Here is a 22,954-nt window from a genome sequence, read left to right as displayed (position 1 = left end):
TTATTTTCCTCTTCACAGAGTGTGCTGTAGTCCATCTACCTACTCAGAAAGTCTTCCAACATTTCTGAAAAGGTCTTTGGACCTGTTGTGGACAGTGTAACGTCAGCTCAAACTCAGATTTTGCCTTACTCAGTAGTTGCTTTACTTGTTCCCAGAGTCCACAATTGCCCCGAAAGTCCACAATTTTGGGCTGATTGTAGGGATTTAATCTGCTGCACCTGCAGCTGTAAGAGCTGTTTTCCCTCTTTCTGTTGCTCACATGGCCCCTGGTTCTCTGCTCTGGTTTAGGCCCTGCCTCTGCTTGTAGGCCTCCCTCTCATGTCTGTTTTCCACCTAGACATGAGGGGACAAAAATAGCAGCTTATTGGGGCTCACTTGTTCAGTTGGACTGGGGAAAGGGAGGAGTACGGCAGACACATTTGGGGTGTGTGGGGAGTGCCTACTGAGGCTGAGATCTGCAGGAAGTCATCACACTCTAAGGAAGGTCATGCACTTCCCCAGGGGAATTGGCCTCAGGCTGTGGGTCCCTAGGCAGAGCCAAGCTGCTCAGGCCTCCAGGAAGGTGTGGGCAGTGACCTGTGCCCACTCACAGGTTGGTGCCAGTTGTAACCCCTGTGGTCAAGACCATAGTGGCCTCCTATCTACCGCCTCTGGCCCCCACAGTGGCCTGGCAGCAGTCAAGTATCCCATGTTTCCCCCTCTGGTATCACAAACTGCAGTTGCGTCTATTTCTGCATCTGGCTCTCCTGCCAGATTTTCTGTTTCTGGAGTCACTGACTGCTGCTGTCTCCTTTTCCCTCTGGCACTTGTGAAGATGGGGTCCTGCATTCCATGAGCATGGGGAGTTAGAGCTTTCCTGCAGCAGTGATCTCTTGCCTCTCTGGCAGGCCCAGGCTTTTCCCTGAACTCCCTTAGCTGTATCATACTAACCTCCTCAGAGTATCTTCCTGGTAGTCAACCTCAGTCCTCTCCCTGGAGTCTGACCCTCAAAGCCTGAGCCTTCATACCCAGCCTCCACTCACTGTGGAGGCATTCAGGCCACTTCTCGACTGGGAAGGGCTGTTTGGCAAGATCTCTGTGGTGAATTATCTCGGTTTTGCCTTCTGACACTTGTTGCTGGATTCCCCTCTGAGAGTCCAAAGGTCCCCCTGACCCCTCCCATGAGGGGTTTCCAAGTGTGGGGGAACTTTTCCTCCTTCATGACTCCCTCCACAGGGTGCTGGTCCCCATCTCAAAATCCTTTGTCTCTTTCTTTATCTTTGTCCTTTGCTGTATCTCATTCTTATCTTAACTCAAAGATAAGATTGACTTATCTTTTTGGAAGTCTGTCTTCTGCTAGTGTTCAGAAGTTGTTCTGTAGAAGTTGTTGCACATGCAGATGAATTTTTGATGTGTTTGTTGGGGGAAAGGTGATCTCCCCATCTTACTCGTCTGCCATTGGAAGGCCTCCTGGACATTAATATTCTTAAACACTTGCCTACTAGTCCTGAGCCCTAACTGCTTCCATTCTGGGCCACATGTTCCTTCCAGGCCTGTAGTTTTATTTCTAAAGAAATTCTTTCTGCTTGAAGTTTAAATGTCATATGAAGTTAGTATGTCATTTTTGTAACATTAATTACCTGACCTAATATATGTCTGATTTTTTAAAATGTGTAATGAGAACAGACTTGCTCTAAGGTCTGTTTCTCTTTGTTTGCTTCTTTGTCTTTGTTCTTTGCAACAAGCTATATTTGTGTGACTTTTCTGGCCTTATAGTTATCAATGATTTAACCTTATGTTTGTACTCATTTAAATAATTTGTACACATAAAGATTTTGATTTTGATAATTATAATTAAACAAGCAACCAGTAGTAACACTTCACATCAAAAATCTTAATTTCAAAATCAGTTTGCCTTAACTAATCTTTATATTCTTTTTATTATTTTACCATGGTGTCATACATTATAATAGCTATCTAGGGAATATAAAAGAAATGAGACAGGCCTTGGTTTTTGTTGTTGTTGTTTTTTAATTATTTATTTTAGTTGGAAGCTAATTACAATATTGTAGTGGTTTTGCCATACATTCACATGAATCAGCCATGGGTGTACATGTGTCCCCATCCTGAACCCCTCTCCCACCTCCCTCCCCATCCCATCCCTCAGGGTCATCCCAGTGCACCGGCCCTGAGCACCCTGTCTCATACATCGAAACTGGACTGGCGGTCTGTTTCACATATGATAATATACATGTTTCAATGCTATTCTCTCAAATCATCCCACCCTTGCCTTCTCCCACAGAGTCCAAAAGTCTGTTCTTTACATCTGTGTCTGTTTTGCTGGACAGACCTTGTTTTGAGGGATTAGAAACACAGTATGATTAGTGTTAATGGCAATTCACATGTAAATTTTTAGTATTTTCTTGCTAAATTTTTATAGTTTAATCAGTAAACAGTATGGACACAAGTGTAATGTTGGAGTTGCCAGGAACTGGTACTTGTTTTTCAAGTGACACCCAAATATGATGGCCATGATCTCTGTATTTGTGTTTATATGTGTACTCATTTATGTTATGCTTGATTTATTATTTGCCTATTGTGACTACAATATTACATAGTGACAATAGAATTGAATTTTTCAAACTTTTATACCCAGACATAGAGCTAGTTCTCTTACAGAGCCAAAGAAATTTATCCTAAATATAAAGTTAAATAATTTTGGCTAACTTGAAGTAAAATACAAAGAATACTGTTATTTTGAAAGGAAAAATCAGTTGTTAGTAGCACAGGTTGCCCCCTATGAAGTCTTTTACTTAAAGCATTTCTTCTGTTTTAACTCCATTATTGTTAGACTCCAAATTGGCTATGCATCAGAATTATCTGAAGAGCTTTATAATAAACAGAGACTCCATTCCAGGACAGTTATATCAGGAACTCAGAGGGTATGATTCAAAGAATGATTGTTTTTAAAAATCCCCAATTGTTGTCATTTTGGGGGATCACTGAGAGTTATCATGGAAGTATTTGGCTTGAATGATTTCAAATAATATTTAGGGCTTTGGGGTTCATGTAGCAGTATGGAATCCACTTAGACCCATACCTCCCTGTCTTGTCTCCTAAAACTGTACAATATAAGAAGAATAATTGAACCATTCAAAATTTATCTCTTTAGCAAGATATGAGATAGAGAATATACACACATAATACAGGGTTAAAAACAAATACCATCCAGAATGACTATGGAAAGAGCATTGGTAGAGCAGGGGAAGAAAGACAAGGGATCCAGGGGTGGCAAAATCTGTCCTATGACTCCCCACAAGTGATTATTCCCAGCAGGAGTGAGACAGACCCTGAGGGGAAACTTGGAGGGCACATCTGTGTGAAAAGTGGGCAAGTAATGCTGGACAAAGCAGAGAAGAAAGGTATCTGGTTATATGGAGAACCTAGGTTTTATAGACTTTCTAACAAAGCACTATTCTGAAAAAGAGGATTAACTTAGAAAGCAGAAGCCGCATTCCTGGCGACACTGCTAATGTGTAGGAAGGAGGGAAACATCGATGGTAGGTGCCTCCTGAAACAAAAACGATGAGAGTCAGAGGAAGGCTGGGCGTCCAGAGTCATCATGTACTAAGTGAACTGTTCCTCACCTAAAAAGAAGATGACTTTCAGATGAAAGCCACTCTCACCATCTTCCTCTTCTAGAGAATCTTCCTATTAATATTTGATCCAGAAAAATCCATCTGTTTCAAATTTAAGAAAAAGATCAATTATTTACGTAATATTAGAAAAAATAGAAAATCAGAGTTTGTCAGCAGAAGAAAACATAGCAAGACATTTCTACTACAAGATGGAGAAAAAGTGCAGCACTTTTCAGCATTAATTTTGTAACTTAATTATGCAGTATATTCACAATGCAGAAATAATGGAACTCTGAGGAGAGATGGTAAGGCAGTAAGATGATGTAAAATGAGAATTGACCGAACTCAAAAAAGAAATTCAAGGAAAAGACAAAATCATGTCAGAAACGAGGACCAAATTGCAAGGAGTTGAAGAAAGAAGTGAAAATATAGGAATACATAAAAGGAAAAATAAAACAAGAAAAAAATTAAATCGAAGGAAAACTTTCAGTTTCTGCCTGACATATAAAGAGTTACTAATAAAAGTCACCACTTTGTCCTAAAAAGTTAAAAACTGAACAGACTGAAAAGTCAACAACTTTTCTATTTGTCATGTAATCCCAGTTTTCTGGATCCATCAGAAAATTGGGGTTACATGACAAATAGCTACACCTAAAATAGGAGCAATATTCAGGGAGATTCAGAAAATCACAATTTACTAGAGCAGAGACCTACAAAGGGAAATCACCACAGGAACCTAAACTGTAATTGATTAATGCCTGAAACTCACTGTAGGCAAATACGGGAAAGAAAAAAACTCCAGGAGGACCCAGTCATAGGGAGGCTTCCACACTTTTGTGATGTTAACTTCAGCAGTTATCCCAGGTCCTCACTGTGAATATTGGAGAAAAATCCCTGCATGCCTCTTGTGGGGTTGAGGGGCAAAGGAACCATTTTAAAATATTTCAGAGCATTCTGTTCTTAACAAGGCCAGCCTTCAGGAGAAATTATTTTATCAGAGCCTAACCTACTGGATCAGAAGCTAAGCTACCTGGGGAAAGTGTAATAGCCGACTCCAGCTCCCTCTGGCATCCTGTTCAACCTAAGGGGAGGAAGACATTGAGGCGTACTGATGGAGTTCATGGTCCAGGGGTGCATGTTCACTGGAACACTGAGACCTGCTCACAGGACCATAGAATGCCTCCACTCCTGCACTCCTGACCACTCCATTACTGCAGGACTATTTGTTGCAGTTTCTTTTACCTATTACTTTGTCTACCTTTCAACAGAAAAATTGCTAGACATACTGAAAGGCAAAAACAAGCCAGTTTGAGGTGACTAAACAAACGTCAGGACCAGAACGAGATATGGAAGGAATGTTGGAATTACTGGACCAGGAATTTTTAAATACTATGATGATATGCTAAGGATTTTAATGAAAGGTAGACAACTTGAAGGAACCCATGGATAATGTAAGCAGAGAGGTGTAAATTCTAAGAATTGAACATAAATGCTAGAAATCAAATACACGGTAACAGATAAAGAATTCTCTACTAGACACAGCTAAGGAGAGAATCCTTAGCTTAAAGATACAGCAGAAGAAATTTACAACACTGAAAAAAGAAGAAAACAGAATATTAAAGAAATGGGAAACAATGACAAAAGGTTTAACATTTGTGAAATGGGAATACCAGAAAGAAAAGAAACAGAGAAAGGATCAGAAGCAATATTTGAAGCAATAATGACTAAGAATTTTTCCAAATTAATATGCACTAAACCACAGGTCTAGGAAGCTCAGAGAATACCAAACAGGATAAATACCAAAAACAAAGAACAAAAACCTGCATCTAGGCATTTAATATCCAAACTTCACAAAACCAAAGGTAAAAAAAATCTTGAAAGAGATACATGCATCCCAGTGTTCATCACAGCACTACTTATAATAGCCAGGACATGGAATCAACCTAAATGTCCACAACAGAGGGGTGGATAAAGAAGACGTGGGGCATATCTGGGCTTCCTTGGTAGCTCAGACAGTGAAAGAATCTGCCTGCAATGTGGGAAACCCAGGTTTGATCCCTGGGTCAGGGAAATCACCTGGAGAAGGGAATGACCGCCCATTCCAGTATTCTTGCCTGGAGAATTCTATGGACAGAGGAGCCTGGAGGCAGTATACAACGTAATTTACTCAGAAAAAGAATGAAATAATGCCATTTGCAGCAACTTATGGACCTAGAGATTGTCATACTGAGTGAAGTAAGTCAGGCAGAAAAAGACAAATACTGTATATCTCTTATATGTGGGATCTTAAAAAAGGGTACAAGTGAACTGATTTATGAAATAGAAATAGAGTCACAGATGTAGAAAACAAACTTCCAGTTACTAGTGGGGAAAGCAGGGAGCGAAAGATAATTTGGGAGAGTGGGATTGACACATACATACTAGTATATGTAAAATAGATAACTAATAACCACCTACTGTATAGCACAGGGCTTCCCTGCTGGCTCAGTGGTAAAGCATCCCTCTGCCAATGAAGGAGATGCGGGTTCAATCCCTGGGTCAGGAAGATCCCCTGAAAAAGAAAATGGCAATCCACTGCACCATTCTTGCCTGGGAAATCCCATGGACAGAGGAGCCTGGCAGGCCACAGTCCATGGGATCACAAAGAGTTGGACACAGCTGAGCAACTGAGCACACATATAGTACAGGAAACCCTATTCAGTACTCTGTAAAGACCTAAATGGGAAAAGAATTGAAAAATGTATATACATATACATATATGTATATGTATAACGGATTCACTTTGCTGTACACCTGAAATAAACACAACACTGTAAATCAACTATACTCCAATAATATATATTTTTTAAACTCTTGGAAGAACATAAAGGAAAAAACTGCCCTATTATAGAGAAGCAAGGATCAGAATTACACCAGACTTCTTTTCAGCAACAATGTAAGCAAGGTAAGAGTGGAGTGAAATATTTCAAGTGTTGAGAGTTTAAAAAAAAAAAAAAATCCTAGAATTTTGTACCCTTTCAAATTATCCTTAAAAGTGAAGGAGGTGTAAAAACTTTCTCAAACAAAAATCCAGGAAATTTATTGCCATTTGACTTGATTTTCAAGAAATGGTAAACCAAGTCTTTGTGAGAAGGAAAATGGTATTAGTTAGCTACTTGTTGCTGTGCTTAGTCACTCAGATTTGTCTGACTCTTTGAGACCCTGTGGACTTCTTTGTCCATGGGGATTCTCCAGGCAAGAATACTGGAGTGGGTTGCCATGCCCTCCTTTGGGAGATCTTCCCAAGTCAGGGACCGAACCCAGGTCTCCCTCATTGCAGGTGGATTCTTTACCATCTGAGTCACCAGGAGTTACTAAAATAAGGAAGAGCTTTAGTATATGAATAAGTGAAGGTGAAATAAAAATTTTTATTTTTCTTATTCTCAAATGATCTAGCAGATCAAATTATTAGATTGATGCAAAAGTAATTGCAGTTGGAGCAAAAGTAATTGAGGTTCAAAAGTAATTGTGGTTGACTTTTGCATCAATGAACCGCAATTATTTTTGAACCAAGCACTTTTGAACCCCGCTTTTTTGCACCAACTGCAGTTACTTTTGCACCAACTTAATATATATTCAAATAACAGCAATGAATATATTTGTTACATAAGCATATATGTATGTTTATATATATGCACATATATATATTTATATGCACATATATATATTTTATATATATGCACATATATATATATATGATTATATATATGTTGTTGTGTCCAGCTCTTTGTGACCCAGTGGACTGCAGCACGCCAGCCTCCTTTGTCCTCCACTATCTCCTGGAGTTTGTTCAGATTCATGTCCATTGAGTCAGTGGTACTATCTAACCATCTCGTTCTCTGCTGCCCCCTCTCCTTTTGCCTTCAACCTTTCCCAGCATCGGTCATTTCCAATGAGTCATTTGTGTCAGGTGGCCAAAGTATTGGAGCTTCAGCATCAGTCCTTCCTATGAATATTGAGAATTGATTTGCTTTAGGATTGACAGGTTTGATGTCCTTGCAGTCCAGGGGACTCTCATGAGTCTTCTCTAGCACCACAATTTGAAAGCATTGATTCTTGATTCTTCAGTGCTCAACGTTCTTTATGGTCCAACTCTCAGGTCTGTACATGACTGCTGGAAAAACCATAGCTTTAACTATACGGACCTTTGTCAGCCAAGTGATGCCTCTGCTTTTTAATATGTTGCCTAGGTTTGTCATAGCTTTCCTTCAAAGGAGCAAGTACCTTCTGCAGTCACCGTTCACACTGGTGATTTTGGAGCCCAAGAAAATAAAATCTGTCACTGCTTCCACTTTCCCCCCTTCTATTTGCCATGAAGTGTTGGGACCAGATGCCATGAGTTTAGTTTTTTTAATACTGAGTTCCAAGCCAGCGTTTTCACTCTCTCACCCTTATCAAGAAGCTCTTCAGTTCTTCTATACTTTATGCCATTGGAGTGGGATCATCTGCACATCTGAGGTTGTTGATATTTCTCCCAGCAGTCTTGGTTCTACCTTATGATTCTTCCAGTCTGGCATTTCACATGATGTACTCTGCATATAAGTTAAGTAAACAAGGTGACAATGTACAGCCTTGTTGTCCTCCTTTCCCAATTTTGAACCAGTTTTCCATGTTCAGTTCTAACTGTTGCTTATTAATCTGCAAGAAGTGAGACAGGAGACAGGTAAGGAGGTCCCATCTCTAAGAATTTTCCAGTTTTTTGTGATCCATACAAAGTCTTTAGTTTAGTTAATGAAGCAGAAGTAGGTGTTTTTCTGGAATTCCCTTGCTTTGTCCATGAGCCAGTGAATGCTGGCAATTTGCTCTGTGGTTCCTCTGCCTTTTCTAAACCCATCTTGAACATCTGGAAGTTCTCAATTCATGTATTGCTGAAGCCTAACTTGAAGAATTTTGAGCATGATCATACTACCATGTATATGTTATGTATAAGTAAAATGAACAATAGTAAGAAACAACAGAAAGAAAGATGAATTTAGGAACAATTTGTTATTATAAGATACTTGCTCTACCCAAGAAGTGTTATAGTGATATTTGAAAGTGGAGTGGAATTAAATTGAAAACAAAATCACATTGTAAAATACAGAGAAAGCATTTGGCAAAATCCAGTGCCTATTTGTAATTTAAACATCTCAGTGAACTCGGAATAGAGGGGAACATCCTCAACTTGGTTAAGAACATCACAAAAAAAACTATGTCATATTTAATGGTAAATATTTAAACTTACCTGCTAAGATCAGCAACATGGTAAAAATGTTGCTCACCACTGCTTTCCGCATCATACTTGAAGTTCTAGCTGATGTGATAAGACAAAAAAAAAGGAAATAAAAGGTATGCAAATTTGGAAGGAAGAAATAAAACTGTCTTTGCAGATGTCATAGCCATTCTAAGTAGAAAATCAGAATCAACAACAAAAAAATTTTCTGGAACTAATAAGCAATTAGAGAAAAGTTGTGGGATATGAAGTAAGTTTACAAATTGTTTTTTTATATACCAGCAATGAATATGTGAAATTTAAAGTAAAGAACACAATACCGTTTACATTAGCATCCCCCCAAAATACTGAGGTACAAATCTATCAAAATATATACAAAAATCTGTGAGAGGTAAACTACAAAGCTCTTTATTAAAGATAGCAAAAGGAGAACTAAAGTGAGATATTTCATGTTCTTGGATAGGAAGACTCAATATTGTCAAGATGTCATTTCTTCCCAGTTTGATCTATAGATACAGTGCAGTCCCAATCAAAATTCCAACAAGTTATTTTGTGAATATCAACAAACTGATTCTAAAGTTTATATAGAGAGGAAAGAAACTCAGAATATTCCACTCAGTATTGAAGGAAAAGAACAGATGGAGAACTAACACTATCTAACTTTAAGATTTATAAGACTTTTAAGACTATAAGACTCATAAGCTGCAATAATCAACCAGTGTAGTCCTGGTGAAAGAACAGAAGAGAGCCCAGACATAGAGCCACAGAAATATAGTTAGCAGTATTTAACACAGGATCAAAGGCAATGCAGTGTAGCAAAGATGGTCATTTCAACAAATGGTTCTAGAGCACTTGGGCATCCACATGCAACAGAATGAATCTAGATACCTTTCAAAAGAATTAGCAAAAGAAAAAAAATTAGCAAAATAGATTATGGACTTGAACATAAAATATAAGACTCCTCAAGATAACACAGGAGAAAACCTAGATGGCCTTTGGTGTGGACCTGACTTTTTACATACAACACTGAAGATGTGGTCTGTGAAAGAAACACAGCCAAAACCCTGGGAATATTGTAGGTTCAGTTCTAGACTACCACAGTAAAGCAAGTTTCACAATAAAATGAGTCATACATTTTTGGTTTCTCAGTGCATATAAAAGTTATGTTTACTCTGTTAAGTTTGTAACAGTATCATGTCAAAAAAAAAAAAAAAAAACCAGCAATGTACATACCTTAATTTTAAAATATTGGTAAAAAAAATGCTAACATAAGCATTCAGTGAGTCTTTATCCTTTTGTTGGTAGAGAGTTTGAAATATTGTGAGAATTGCCAAAATGTGATACTGGGAAACAACATGAGCAAATCCTATTGGGAAAGTAACTCTAACAGACTTACTCAATTCAGGGTGCCACAAAGCTTTAATTTGAAAAAAGAGAGAGAGAGACAGTGAGAGAGATCCCTGTAAATGATAAGGCTTTTTAAAAAGCTACTGTGTGAAAAACAATGAGAAGATAAGCCACTGACCGGGAAAAAGTCCTATGGCTGATTCATGTTGAGGTTTGACAGAAAACAACAAAATTCTGTAAAGCAATTATCCTTCAATTAAAAAAATAAAGATTTTTTAAAAATTGCAAAGGACATACCTGATAAAGGATTTTTACCAAGCATAAACAAAAAAAACTCTTAAAACCCAATAATAAGGAAATGAACAACCCTCTTATAGAATAGACAGAATGCATGAGCAGACACCTCACTCAAAAAGATACACAGATGGCAAGTAAGCCATATGAAAACATATGAAAAGATGTTCAACATCTCATGTCATTGGGGAATTGCCAAATTTCAAAACACTGACAGTACCAAATGCTGGTGACAGTGTGGAACAACCAGAACTCTGATTTACTGCTAGTGGAAATGCAAAATAGTCAGCCATACTAGAAGATGGTTTGGCAATTTTTTACAAAGCTAAACATGGCTCTTACTACACGTTCCAGTAATTGTGCTCTTTATTACCCAAATGAAGTGAAAACTTAAGCCCACCAAAAAGCTGCCCATGAGTGTTTATAGCAAACTATATTCATAGTTGCCACAAGTTTGAAGTAGCCAAGATGTCTTTCATTGAGTAAGTCGATAAATAAATGGTTCGTCTAAACAATGAAGTATTATCAGCATTAAAAGGAGGTGTGCCAGAAAGAGACATGGAAGAAACTTAAAACTTTCTACTTTTTCTAGAAGACACTTTGAAAAGGCTACCTACTATATGATTTCAATTATATGGTATTCTGGAAAATATGTAACTATGAAGACAGTAGACGTGGTTACTGGTTTCAGTGCATTTAGAGGTGGAGCACAGGTGAACAGGCAGAGCACAGAGGATATTTAGGACAGGGAAGCTGCTCTGGATCGTCTACAGTGGTGGACACACCTTGTTATACACTTGTCCCAACCCATAGAATGTATAGCACCAAGAGCGTATGGCAGTATAAACGGTGGGCTTCTGGTGAAAATGATGCATCGGTGTCAATTCATCAGTTGTAACACATGTACTGCTGTGGTGTGGGACGTCAGTAGTTGAGGAAGAGGTATATGAGAGAAGTATCAACAGGGAGGAAATCACCTTGGCATTAAACCTCTAAGTGGCCACATTCAGAGGTTCACCAGCACCCTACAAGATTTTCAAGGAGTTAAAAATGAAGATAAGATTTTAAATACAGCTAGCTTACCACCCTCCAAACATATAAAGTATAACAAAAGATATAAGAAGAACCTAGAAAATATTTTTATTTAGAGCATTGCAGAGGACTCTGCTAGTGTGGTAGCTTACACACAATGGCTTATGGGCCAAATCTGGGATACAGCCTTTTCACAGGCCTGTTACCAAGAAGGGCTTTTATTTACATTCCTAGAATTTTGAAATAAAAGAATACCCAACAGAGACTGAATGTGGTCCTCAAGGCCTAACCTAGAGTTTATTATCTAGGTTTTTATGGGAAAAAAAAATTTGTTGACTTCTATATTAGAAGACTAGCTAAGATATGATTCAAGGAAACATGGACATGAGCATAGAGTAACATTGATTAGGAACAGAATTTTGCAGATAGGAGAATAGGCATAGAAACATCAATAAAATTGGGAAAATTTAAAACAGGAAATTTTAGGAATAACATGACTACTTTTCACTACATAAATTTATTTCACAATATAACTGAAATGGATAATTCTCTGAATACATAATCTACCAAACCTGACACTGGAAGAGATACAAATAGATAAATTAGTATATACAAATAGTGTAAATAGATAAAATTCCAAATAAAAATTTGAGAATGTCATCAACTACCTGGCCAAAAACTTCACTGGGAAATTTTGCCAAACTTTAGTTAAAGAACAGGAAATCCCAAGGAGAATGACATAAAAATGCTGTAACATGAGTTCTGTACTGTTTCCCTCTTCCACCCAAAGAATACTGATTTTGATAATTGCACACAAATGAGAGCACCTTTCTGGGACCCAAGAGTCCAATGGAGGAGTTACACGATATCATTGAAGCAAAGAAAAAAATACAGAACTGAGATTGGACACATTGAAAAGGGTAAGAGGAAAATTCCCACATCACCTGTCACCTCATCCTCAACAGCTCAGTGCCAAGAGAGACACACGTGGCCTGTGATTTCTCCTGCAGAGGAAAGTGAGAACATGTGAGTGAGTGCCCAGCTTCCGCAACTCTGTGTGAAGCTACTGAGGACACCCACTTCTTTCTCACCCCTTTCAGAATACAGAGGTGATCTGCATAACTGAAGGGCAAGGAGAGGTTGAGAGCACAGCAGCCAGGGCTCAGAATTCAACAGGGGCACAGTTCCACTAACCACTTTGCAGACTCCATCAGGAAGCCTGCCCATGAGTCGCTGGGGACACCACCTGTGGATCCCCCCAAATTGGCCCATAACCATAACCTTGGGCCTCCAACATGCTGCATTCCACACTCACACACTGACCCACCTTATGTGTGCCCCTGGGGGCAGTGTGTGCAACCTTTGTGGACATTCAGCATGGGCAGAAAGCTGGCTCAACCCAGCAGGATTGGGAGAAAGCATACACACTTGAGGAGCCCTCAACTACCCTAGGAAAAGCAAACACGAGACTCAGCACTCAGCCGGACTTTATGGAATTAGGAGAGGCATACAGTCTTAAGAATTCTCCCTTAACAGGGAACAAAAAGTATGGAGCAGGCATATCCATAGAGACGTTCTGAGAAAGCCTGAGAATCCCTCGTAAAGCTGACCAAAGGCATTTCATTCCTGAAGGCTGTCAATAAAGACTGAAGGAGGTGACTGCATCTTCAGATGCTGAGACAGCAACTTAAGACTTCAAGAAACATGAAAAATCAAGGAAACATAATACCACTTATACTTCAGAATTTTATAATAAAATAACTGTCCAGTAACCACCCCTAAAGAAATGGAGATTTATAGTTTCTCTGATAAAGAATTGAAATTAGTGTTTTTGAAGAAGCTCATGAACTACAAGAAAACGGAGAAAGACATTTTAATGAAACCAGGGAAACAATACATATAACAATACAAAACAATGCATAAACAACAGGAAAACAATACATCAGTTCAGTTCAGTTCAGTCGCTCAGTGTGTCTGACTCTTCGCGACCCCATGAATCTCAGCACACCAGGCCTCCCTGTCCATCACCAACTCCCGAGTTCACTCAGACTCACGTCCATCGAGTCAGTGATGCCATCCAGCCATCTCATCCTCTGTCGTCCCCTTCTCCTCCTGCCCCCAATCCCTCCCAGCATCAGAGTCTTTTCCAATGAATCAACTCTTCGCATGAGGTGGCCAAAGTACTGGAGTTTCAGCTTTAGCATCATTCCTTCCAAAGAAATCCCAGGGCTGATCTCCTTCAGAATGGACTGGTTGGATCTCCTTGCAGTCCACGGGATTCTCAAGAGTCTTCTCCAGCACCACAGTTCAAAAGCATTAATTCTTTGGTGCTCAGCCTTCTTCACAGTCCAACTCTCACATCCATACATGACCACAGGGAAAACCATAGCCTTGACTAGACGGACCTTCGTTGGCAAAGTAATGTCTCTGCTTTTGAATATACTATCTAGGTTGGTCATACATAATAGAACCAAAAAAGAAGCCTAGAGCTGAAGAATACAAACAAATGACATGACAGCTGCAGCAGAAAGCAGCAGCAGCGGAATGAATCAACAAGAAATAAATAACCTATGAACTTTGAAGCAGGTCATTTGTAATTAACCAGTCAGAGGAGAAAAAAGTAAAAAGAATGAATAAAAGTAAAGATAGCCTACATGAATTAAGGGATGTCATCAAGAAAACAACTAATGCATTATAGGAGTCACAGAAGGAATAAGGGCGCAGGGGAAAGCAAAAGCTTATTTAAAGAAATAATTGCTGATAATTTTCAAAATCTGGAAAGAGAGATGGAAATTAAGAGTTCAAGATGTCTATACTTTCCCAAAGAGAGTCAAATCAAAGAAGACTTTACTGAGACACATTATAATAAAACTGTCTAAAATGAAAGACAGAATTTCTGAAGCAGGAAACAAAAAACTACTTACATACAAGTTCAGTTCAGTCACTCAGTCGTGTCCGTCTCTTTGTGACCCCATGAACCGCAGCACGCCAGGCCTCCCTGTCTATCACCAACTCCCAGAGTCCACCCAAACCCATGTCCATTGTGTCAGTGATGCCATCCAACCATCTCATCCTCTGTCATCCCCTTCTCCTCCTGCCCCCAATCTTTCCCAGCATCAGCGTCTTTTCCAGTGAGTCAGCTCTCTGCATCAGGTGGCCAAAGTATTGGAGTTTCAGCTTCACATCAGTCCCTCTGATGAACACCCAGGACTGATCTCCTTTAGGATAGACTGGTTGGATCTCCTTGCAGTCCAAGGGACTCTCAAGAGTCTCCTCCAACACCACAGTTCAAAAGCATCAACTCTTTGGTGCTCAGCTTTCTTCACAGTCCAACTCTCACATCCATACATGACTAATGGAGAAACCATAGCCTTGACTAGATGGACCTTAGTTGGCAAAGTAATGTCTCTGCTTTTTAATATGCTGTCTAGTTTGGTCATAACTTTCCTTCTAAGGAGTAAGCGTCTTAATTTCATGGCTGCAATCACCATCCACAGTGATTTTGGAGCCCCAAAAAATACAGTCAGCCACTGTTTCCACTGTTTCTCCATCTATTTGCCATGAAGTGATGGGACCAGATGCCATAATCTTAGTTTTCTGCATGTTGAGCTTTAAGCCAGTTTTTCACTCTCCTCTTTCACCTTCATCAGGAGACTCTTTTGTTCCTCTTCACTTTCTGCCATAAGGGTTGTGTCATCTGCATATGTGAGGTTATTGATATTTCTCCCAGCAATCTTGATTCCAGCTTGTGTTTCCTCCAGTCCGGCGTTTCTCATGAGGTACTCTGTATATAAGTTAAATAAGCAGGGTGACAATATACAGCCTTGGCGTACTCCTTTTCCTATTTGGAAGCAGTCTGTTGTTCCATGTCCAGTTCTAACTGTTGCTTCCTGACCTGCATACAGGTGTCTCAAGAGGCAAGTCAGGTGGTCTGGTATTCCCATCTCTTTCAGAATTTTCCATAGTTTATTGTGATCCACACAGTCAAAGGCTTTGGCATAGTCAATAAAGCAAAAATAGATGTTTTTCTGGAACTCTCTTGCTTTTTCGATGATTGAGCAGATGTTGGCAATTTGATCTCTGGTTCCTCTGCCTTTTCTAAAAGCATCTTGAACATCTGGAAGTTCACGGTTCTCGTATTGCTGAATCCTGGCTTGGAGAATTTTGAGCATTACTTTACTAGCATGTGAGAGGAGTGCAATTGTGTGACAGTTTGAGCATTCTTTGGCATTGCCTTTCTTTGGGATTGGAATGAAAACTGAGCTTTTCCAGTCCTGTGGCCACTGCTGCATTTTCCAAATTTGCTGGCATATTGAGTGCAGCACTTGCACAGCATCATCTTTCAGGATTTGAAGTAGCTCAAGTGGAATTCCATCACTTCACATTCCAGGATTCTGGCTCTAGGTGAGAGATCACACTGTCGTATTATCTGGGTCGTGAAAATCTTTTTTGTACAGGTCTGCTGTATATTCTTGCTACCTCTTCTTAATATCCTCTGCTTCTGTTAGGTCCATACCATTTCTGTCCTTATTGAGCCCATCTTTGCATGAAATGTTCCCTTGGTATAATTTTCTTGATGAGATCTCCAGTCTTTCCTATTCTGTTGTTTTCCTTTATTTCTTTGCACTCATCACTGAGAAAGGCTTTCTTTCTCTCCTTGCCATTCTTTGGAACTCTGCATTCAGATGCTTATATCTTTCCTTTTCTCCTTTGCTTTTCGGTTCTCTTCTTTTTCAGCTATTTGTAAGTCCTCTTCAGACAGTCATTTTGCTTTTTTGTATTTCTTTTTCTTGGGGATGATCTTGATCCCTGTCTCCTGCACAATGTTATGAATCTCCATCCATAGTTCATCAGGCACTCTATCTATCAAATCTAGTCCCTTAAATCTATTTCTCACTTCCAGTGTATAATCATAAGGGGTTTTTTTTGATTTAGGTCATACGTGAATGGTCTAGTGGTTTTCCCTACTTTCTTCAATTTCAGGCTGAAGTTGGCAATAAGGAGTTCATGATCTGAGCCACAGTCAGCTCCCCGTCTTGTGTTTGCTGACTGTATAGAGCCTCTCCATCTTTGGCTGCAAAGAATATAATCATTCTGATTTTGGTGTTGACCATCTGGTGATGTCCATGTGTAGAGTCGTCTCTTGTGTTGTTGGCAGAGGGTGTTTGCTATGATCAGTGTGTTCTCTTGGCAGAACTCTATTAGCCTTTTCCCTGCTTCATTCCGTATTCCAAGGCCAAATTTGTCTGTTACTCCAGGTATCTCTTGACTTCCTACCTTTGCATTCCAGTCCCCTATAATGAAAAGGACATATTTTGTCAATTGTACCTCCATAAAACTGGAGGAAATGAACAATAAACAATAAAAGAGTCAGTGTTTTTGTTTTTTAAAGAACAGGGAATCTCAGTGCTACTCTTACACTGTTTCAGAGAACAGGAAAATAAGAAATACTTTGCCTTGTTTTATAAAGCAAGGTTAATACTAGTGCCGAAACTGTTGTAAAGATTTACTAAAAAGAAAAAAAATAAGCATAGCTCAATCTTACTTTTGATAGCTACAGTGTTAATTTGGCTTCTAAGAAAAGGTTTGTATGTTTTAGATTTTCATACTGAAGTATTCAGGGGAAGAATGTCATGATGACCTCCTTTTTTATACTTTGCCTGTCATCATTTACTTTAAAATACTTAAGGTTTGAATATATATAACCATAGATCTTTAGGTTCATAGGTTGGCCAGATCGTCATCCTATTTTTAGGGGTTTCTGAGTCAGTAAGAAAGTACTGGTGAACCTTTTATAGTGATTATTATATTTGAAATTTGTTGGTATTGAATTTGTTTTCTATATGTTTATAATTTCAGTTTTTGAATACAGAAAACACACACTCGAAATCATAATTGAATCATATGGAAGGATCTTTTTAGGGCTTATTAATGTGCTCCTTTTCTATCTGTTTGACACAATGACTTATAAAAGCAATGGATAATGATAAAAGGACTTCTCAAAAAATATATGTGGGTGTTAAGAGTTAATCTCAAAGGGAAGTAGGATATCTTGAATAGCAAAATTAAAGAAGAAAGAAGCTACCTATTTTGAGACATTTAAAAAGCAAAATGAAAAATAAAAAGTGAAAATAGGATATCAGATAAAGAACAGAATATTAGTGAACCTCAATTCAAATATTAATAGATTTATTTTTGGCCTTTTGACCAGCATATCATTTTTTAAAAATACTTTTTCCTGAGTATATTTTATTAGGTACATGTTTATACAGATTGATATATTATTTAGCCGTCACATTGACTTCCTGAGCCCAGGAATGTGTGCCTCCTTAGAAGCCATATAGTTCATCCTCCTTCGATTTTCAGAAAAAGACACCTCTCTGGTTCCCTTGAGTAACCAGATCTGTTCTTTAATCTAACATAGGAAAGTTGGGTAGGTGACAGCTATGTCTTGTGAATTCACTACCTTAAACTGCATCATGTGGCTCTTCCATAAATGATGAGCTGGATAACTAGTTGGTTGGTCACTAAAGAAAATTAAAAATTGTGAGAAATAGGTATTGGAAAGAAGAGGGTATAAAATTCAGAAAAGCAGTCATGTAATTTGGCATAAGATATAGGAGGAGGACATTATTATATGAGAATTAAGAAGAAGAGGACCCAAGTTAGCAAAGGAAAATAAGTATAACCTTGAGACAAATGAAAATGGAAGGGGAATGAATGGGAGTCTTACATCCCCTTATCTAGGAGTTACTGAACCATTGTGTTAGAGCAATTGGCACCATTTAAACTTGTCTAAATTTTTTTCTACCCTGGGTTTTTTTCCCCCTCATTTTTAAGAAACATATCATATGTGATTTTTTTAATGTTACCCCTTCAGAAGTGTAGACTTTGTGTAAGAGTTTCATGTAATTGTGAATTAATGTCCTGATGATACAAAGGAAAGGCTATAATGCTTGTCTTTTTTTGTGGGGGTGGGGGGACTATTCCAGGCATAGCCCTTTTGTACCTGCAGTTGTACCGGGTCACATGTGACCAGTCCTATTTGCTCCGATCCCTGGATTACGTAAAGAGAACACTTCGGAATCTGAATGGCCGAAGGGTCACTTTCCTCTGTGGAGATGCTGGGCCCCTGGCCGTTGGAGCTGTTGTTTATCATAAACTCAAAAGTGATTGTGAGTCCCAGGAATGCATCACAAAGTGAGTTTTTACTACTGGAAGTGTTTTTTCTAAATTCTCAGTAATGATGTTGAAAGAAACTCAGAAAATGAAAATGACTTTCTCTCTCTCTCTCTCTTTTTTTTTTTTTGCAATTTATCCAATGCAGTTTATTTACACTTTTTTTTTTAATTTTACAATATTGTATTGGTTTTGCCATATATCAACATGAATCCGCCACAGGTATACACCTGTTCCCCATCCTGAACCCTCCTCCCTCCTCCCTCCCTGTACCATCCCTCTGGGTCGTCCCAGTGCACCAGCCCCAAGCATCCAATATCGTGCATCGAACCTGGACTGGCGACTCGTTTCATATATGATAGTATACATGTTTCAGTGCCATTCTCCCAAATCATCCCACCCTCTCCCTCTCCCACAGAGCCCTAAAGACTGTTCTATACATCATTGTCTCTTTTAATTCACCTGCTCTTGCAAATAGTTCTCTTCAAGTAGAAAAAGGTTTGAAAATTAATCTTGAGCCTGATTGGGCTCAATATTGGGATTGTTTGCTCCTTTTCTATCCAAGCATGTGTTTGTCTTAATTTGAGGGAAAATAGTAAACATGTTTTTTCCTAAGTAATTTTTGGTTGCCTTCAGTGCATGAAAATTAGCTTATAAGCCTTAGATTCACTATAATAACTGAGTTATTCTTTGGTTCAGTTGTTATGAAATACAGAGAATGTAAGCTTTTATTGCATATATTGGTTTATATTCTCTTTTGAATCAGAGCTCACTGCCATGGTCTAGTGAAGTGTCTGGCATGTACTGGTCAGTTAATGTTAGTTAAAGATGGGGTGACTCAAGCTAATTCTCAACCACTGGCTACATTTTAGTAAGATTTTTATTACAATTTCTAATCACTTTCTTTTAATTCTGGGTTTCAAAATTGATACAATTATTTAAAGTTTAAAAATAAAAAAAAAAGCAAAATTGAGTATCTTCTCTTATATGTATATATTCCTATAAAGTTCAGATATATTAGTAAATGTAGAACTTTTGAACAGCAAGATGTGTTATTATTAATTTTGATATCTGAGAGAGAAGCTTTTGTTTGGTTTTGTAGTGGAAGTTTTTGTTGTTTTCCCTCTTTTTTGATATTTTAAAAAATCACTTTTAAATGAAAAATAATAACAGATAATTCCTAAAGTTATAGGGTTACTTGCAGTTTCAGGAAGAGGTATTTTAGACATTCTCTGGGAAAACAGACTTTTTCTTGTTGGGTAGACTTTTGCAACTCCAGAGAACCATCGTCTGTCGAGATTCAGACCTTCCTGATGAGCTGCTTTATGGACGGGCAGGTTATCTGTACGCCTTACTCTACGTGAACACGGAGATAGGTCCAGGCGCTGTGTGTGAGTCAGCTATCAAAGAGGTACTGTGGGGCCGTGGGTTGGGGAGTCCTCTCCTCTCCATCAGGCAGCCTGTCTGCTAGCATAGAGCTATTGTAGTGGCTGGACTCTGCCTCTAGGTAAGAGTAATTTCCTAAGGCCTCTCATAAAATTAATAAATAGCTCTTTTATTTTTTCTTCTGGGGATTTTGTTTTTTGTTTTTTAATTTAAGTTTGTATTAATTCAGCTGTTTTTACTAGAACCAAACACTAGCTTAAAGAAGAGAGAATGTTTATTTCTCTTTCATGAGGTATCTGAACTGATAGGCAATCAAGGTGAATATGGCTAGGGACCAGCTTCTCTTTTGTTCTGCCTTATTCTTGGGCCATGCCCTTATCTGCACGGCACTGAGAGCCCCCAGCCCAGGGGGTGGTGAGGACGTGGAGGAACCAGAAGTTGCCCACCTCACCTGTGCGCACATCCTACTTCTACAACTCCGTCAGATGACTGTGTCCCCGTCTGTATCTCTAAGGCGATATGTCTCACTAAAAATTGGAGCCCTGTTACCAAAAGTATGAGGGGAGAGAGGATATGAGGAAACAGTTAAATACTACTTTGCCACATAGTCATTCTAAAATCCTGCAGCAAACTCATTGCTGTAATCTTTCATAAATAAAGCCAGTTCCTCCAGCATTGGTGGGTGTACAGTTATCCCTTAGTACCTGCTGGGGATTGATTCCAGGACCCCCTCTGGATACCAAAATGCCAGAATGCTGAAGTCTGTTAATAAAGTAATGTAGTATTTACATGTAAGCTATGCATATCCTCCTGTGTACTTTCAATCATCTCTAGATTACTTTTCATACCTAACACCGTACTGTATGTATGTATGTAAAATGCTATGTAAAAAGTTGACCCATGCAACCAATTCAAGTTTTGCTTCTTGGAACTTTGTGGAATATATTTTCCTCAATATATTTTTCAGAGCTTGGTTGAATCCACGGATGTGAAACCCGCAGCAGATATGGAGGGCCAACTGTACTTGCCTTTTGGGGGAAAATATTGAGTCTAAGTAGTCCAGGATAGTTTTTATAGGAAGTTTTTCTAGATTCTAATAAACTCTCCATACAAAGATCTTTTGATCTCTTAGTTCTACTTCTTAATATCTTTTTCTACTCTGAGATTGTCTTCTGATTTCTCCCTGACTGTATTTATTGATTAATAAAGATAATGGTGCTTATCTTTTCAGATTAAGTAATCTATGTATTAAAGATTAAACATTTTCAGATTAAGTGGTCTATGTATATAAAGATTTTCAGATTAAGTAATCTATGTATATAAAGACATGCTGTTATTGTTAATTAAAGTAGACAGATTAGATGTAAGTTTTCTAGACTTACCTGTCTCATCATCTGTGTAGGTAGTCAATGCTATCATTGAATCGGGCAAAGCTTTGTCCAAGGAGGAGAAGAAGGTGGAGCGCTGTCCCCTGCTGTATCAGTGGCACAGGAAGCAGTACGTTGGAGCAGCCCATGGCATGGCCGGGATCTACTACATGTTAATGCAGGTGAGGGACAGTCTGTAATACCAATGTACTAACCACATTATAAAATACCAGATTGACCCGAGAATGGGAACTGAAATTTTACCACAAACCAAGCAGGCTGAAATGAAATAAGAATCATGGATCCTCCAGCAGGGACCTCCTGAGAGAGAGTACTTCTGTGTGCAATTTTGTGCTGGATACGGTGTCTGTGGCCCACACTTTATTTCTGTCCATTTTCCCCTGCTCTTTTAATTGGGGAAAACCTTCAAGAAGCAGAAAAGGCTTCTAGAATGCAGACTAGGGCAGAGGCTTTTTCATATTCAAATAACCCCAACTTGGTATCAGTTGTGTTGAAAATTTTTAACTAGTATTATTGTGGTTATGATCTTGTCTCTGAATCACCCCTGTCTGCTGAATCATGTACTGACTCTTCCATCAGATAGTCGAAGACCTTGCACCAAATACTGCTTCAGCCTGCTTCCAGCCTTATGGCCTGTGAGCCCCTCCTCTGTGGGCAGACCTCAGCAACATCGAAGGTTCAGTTCCACACTGCTGCAGGAAAGCAAATGTCACAATGAAGGAAGTCATACATTTTTTTGGCTTTCCAGTGCATGTAAAAGTTATGTTTACATTATAGTATAGTCTATTTAAAGTGTGCAATACTATTATGTCCTTAAAAAACATGTACATACCTGAATTTTAAAATACTTTATTGCTAAAAAATGCTAAACTATCATCTGAAACTTCAGTGAGTGGTAATCTTTTTGCAGTAGTTACATCACAGGTCACTGATCCTATATCACTATATCAAATGTAATAACAATGAAAAAGTCTGAAATATTGTGAGAATTACCAAAATGTTTCACAGAGAAACAAAATGAGCAAATCCTGTTGGAAAAAGTGGTGCCAATAGACTTGTTTGATTCAGAGTTGCCATAAACCTTCAGTTTTTTAAAAAGACAAGTGCAGCACAATAAAACAAGGTCTGGCTGTACTTTTTTTTTTTTCCAATTAAGCCTTTTTTTATTCTACCACACCCATAACAGAGTACTTTATTAACTTATTCAAAATTACAAAGCTAGTATGTCAAGGAACATGGATTAGAATTTAGATCTTTTTAATTAAAAGCTCATATATTCCTTTTTAAAATTTTTACTTACAAATTCCTTTTTTATTTTTATCTTTTGCATCATGCTGGTACTCACTAAAGGAAAATAGAAAATTCTTATCTGCCCAGAACTAGAACTCCTTTCTCTGATGATTAAGTATATTTGGTTATCATTGTAGAAAGTAAAACACCTATGTATTCCAATTTGTGAA

At 38.5% G+C, this 22,954-nt stretch overlaps 1 protein-coding gene across 1 annotated transcript in view; it reads left to right on the top strand.

Annotated features, from left to right (window-relative positions):
• LANCL2 (LanC like 2) overlaps nt 1–22,954 on the top strand; it is an 84,243-nt gene that overhangs the window by 34,532 nt on the left and 26,757 nt on the right. The window contains exons 3-5 of the mRNA XM_025272897.3: nt 18,534–18,741; nt 19,984–20,131; nt 21,509–21,655. Of these exons, the coding sequence (XP_025128682.3) occupies nt 18,534–18,741; nt 19,984–20,131; nt 21,509–21,655 (503 nt within the window). The remainder of the gene's footprint in view (nt 1–18,533; nt 18,742–19,983; nt 20,132–21,508; nt 21,656–22,954) is intronic.

Source organism: Bubalus bubalis, chromosome 21, assembly GCF_019923935.1.
Source record: "Bubalus bubalis isolate 160015118507 breed Murrah chromosome 21, NDDB_SH_1, whole genome shotgun sequence".
NCBI lineage: Eukaryota > Metazoa > Chordata > Mammalia > Artiodactyla > Bovidae > Bubalus > Bubalus bubalis.
Note: the sequence above shows the minus strand (reverse complement) of the source record. Positions and strands in the feature narration are given on the sequence as shown.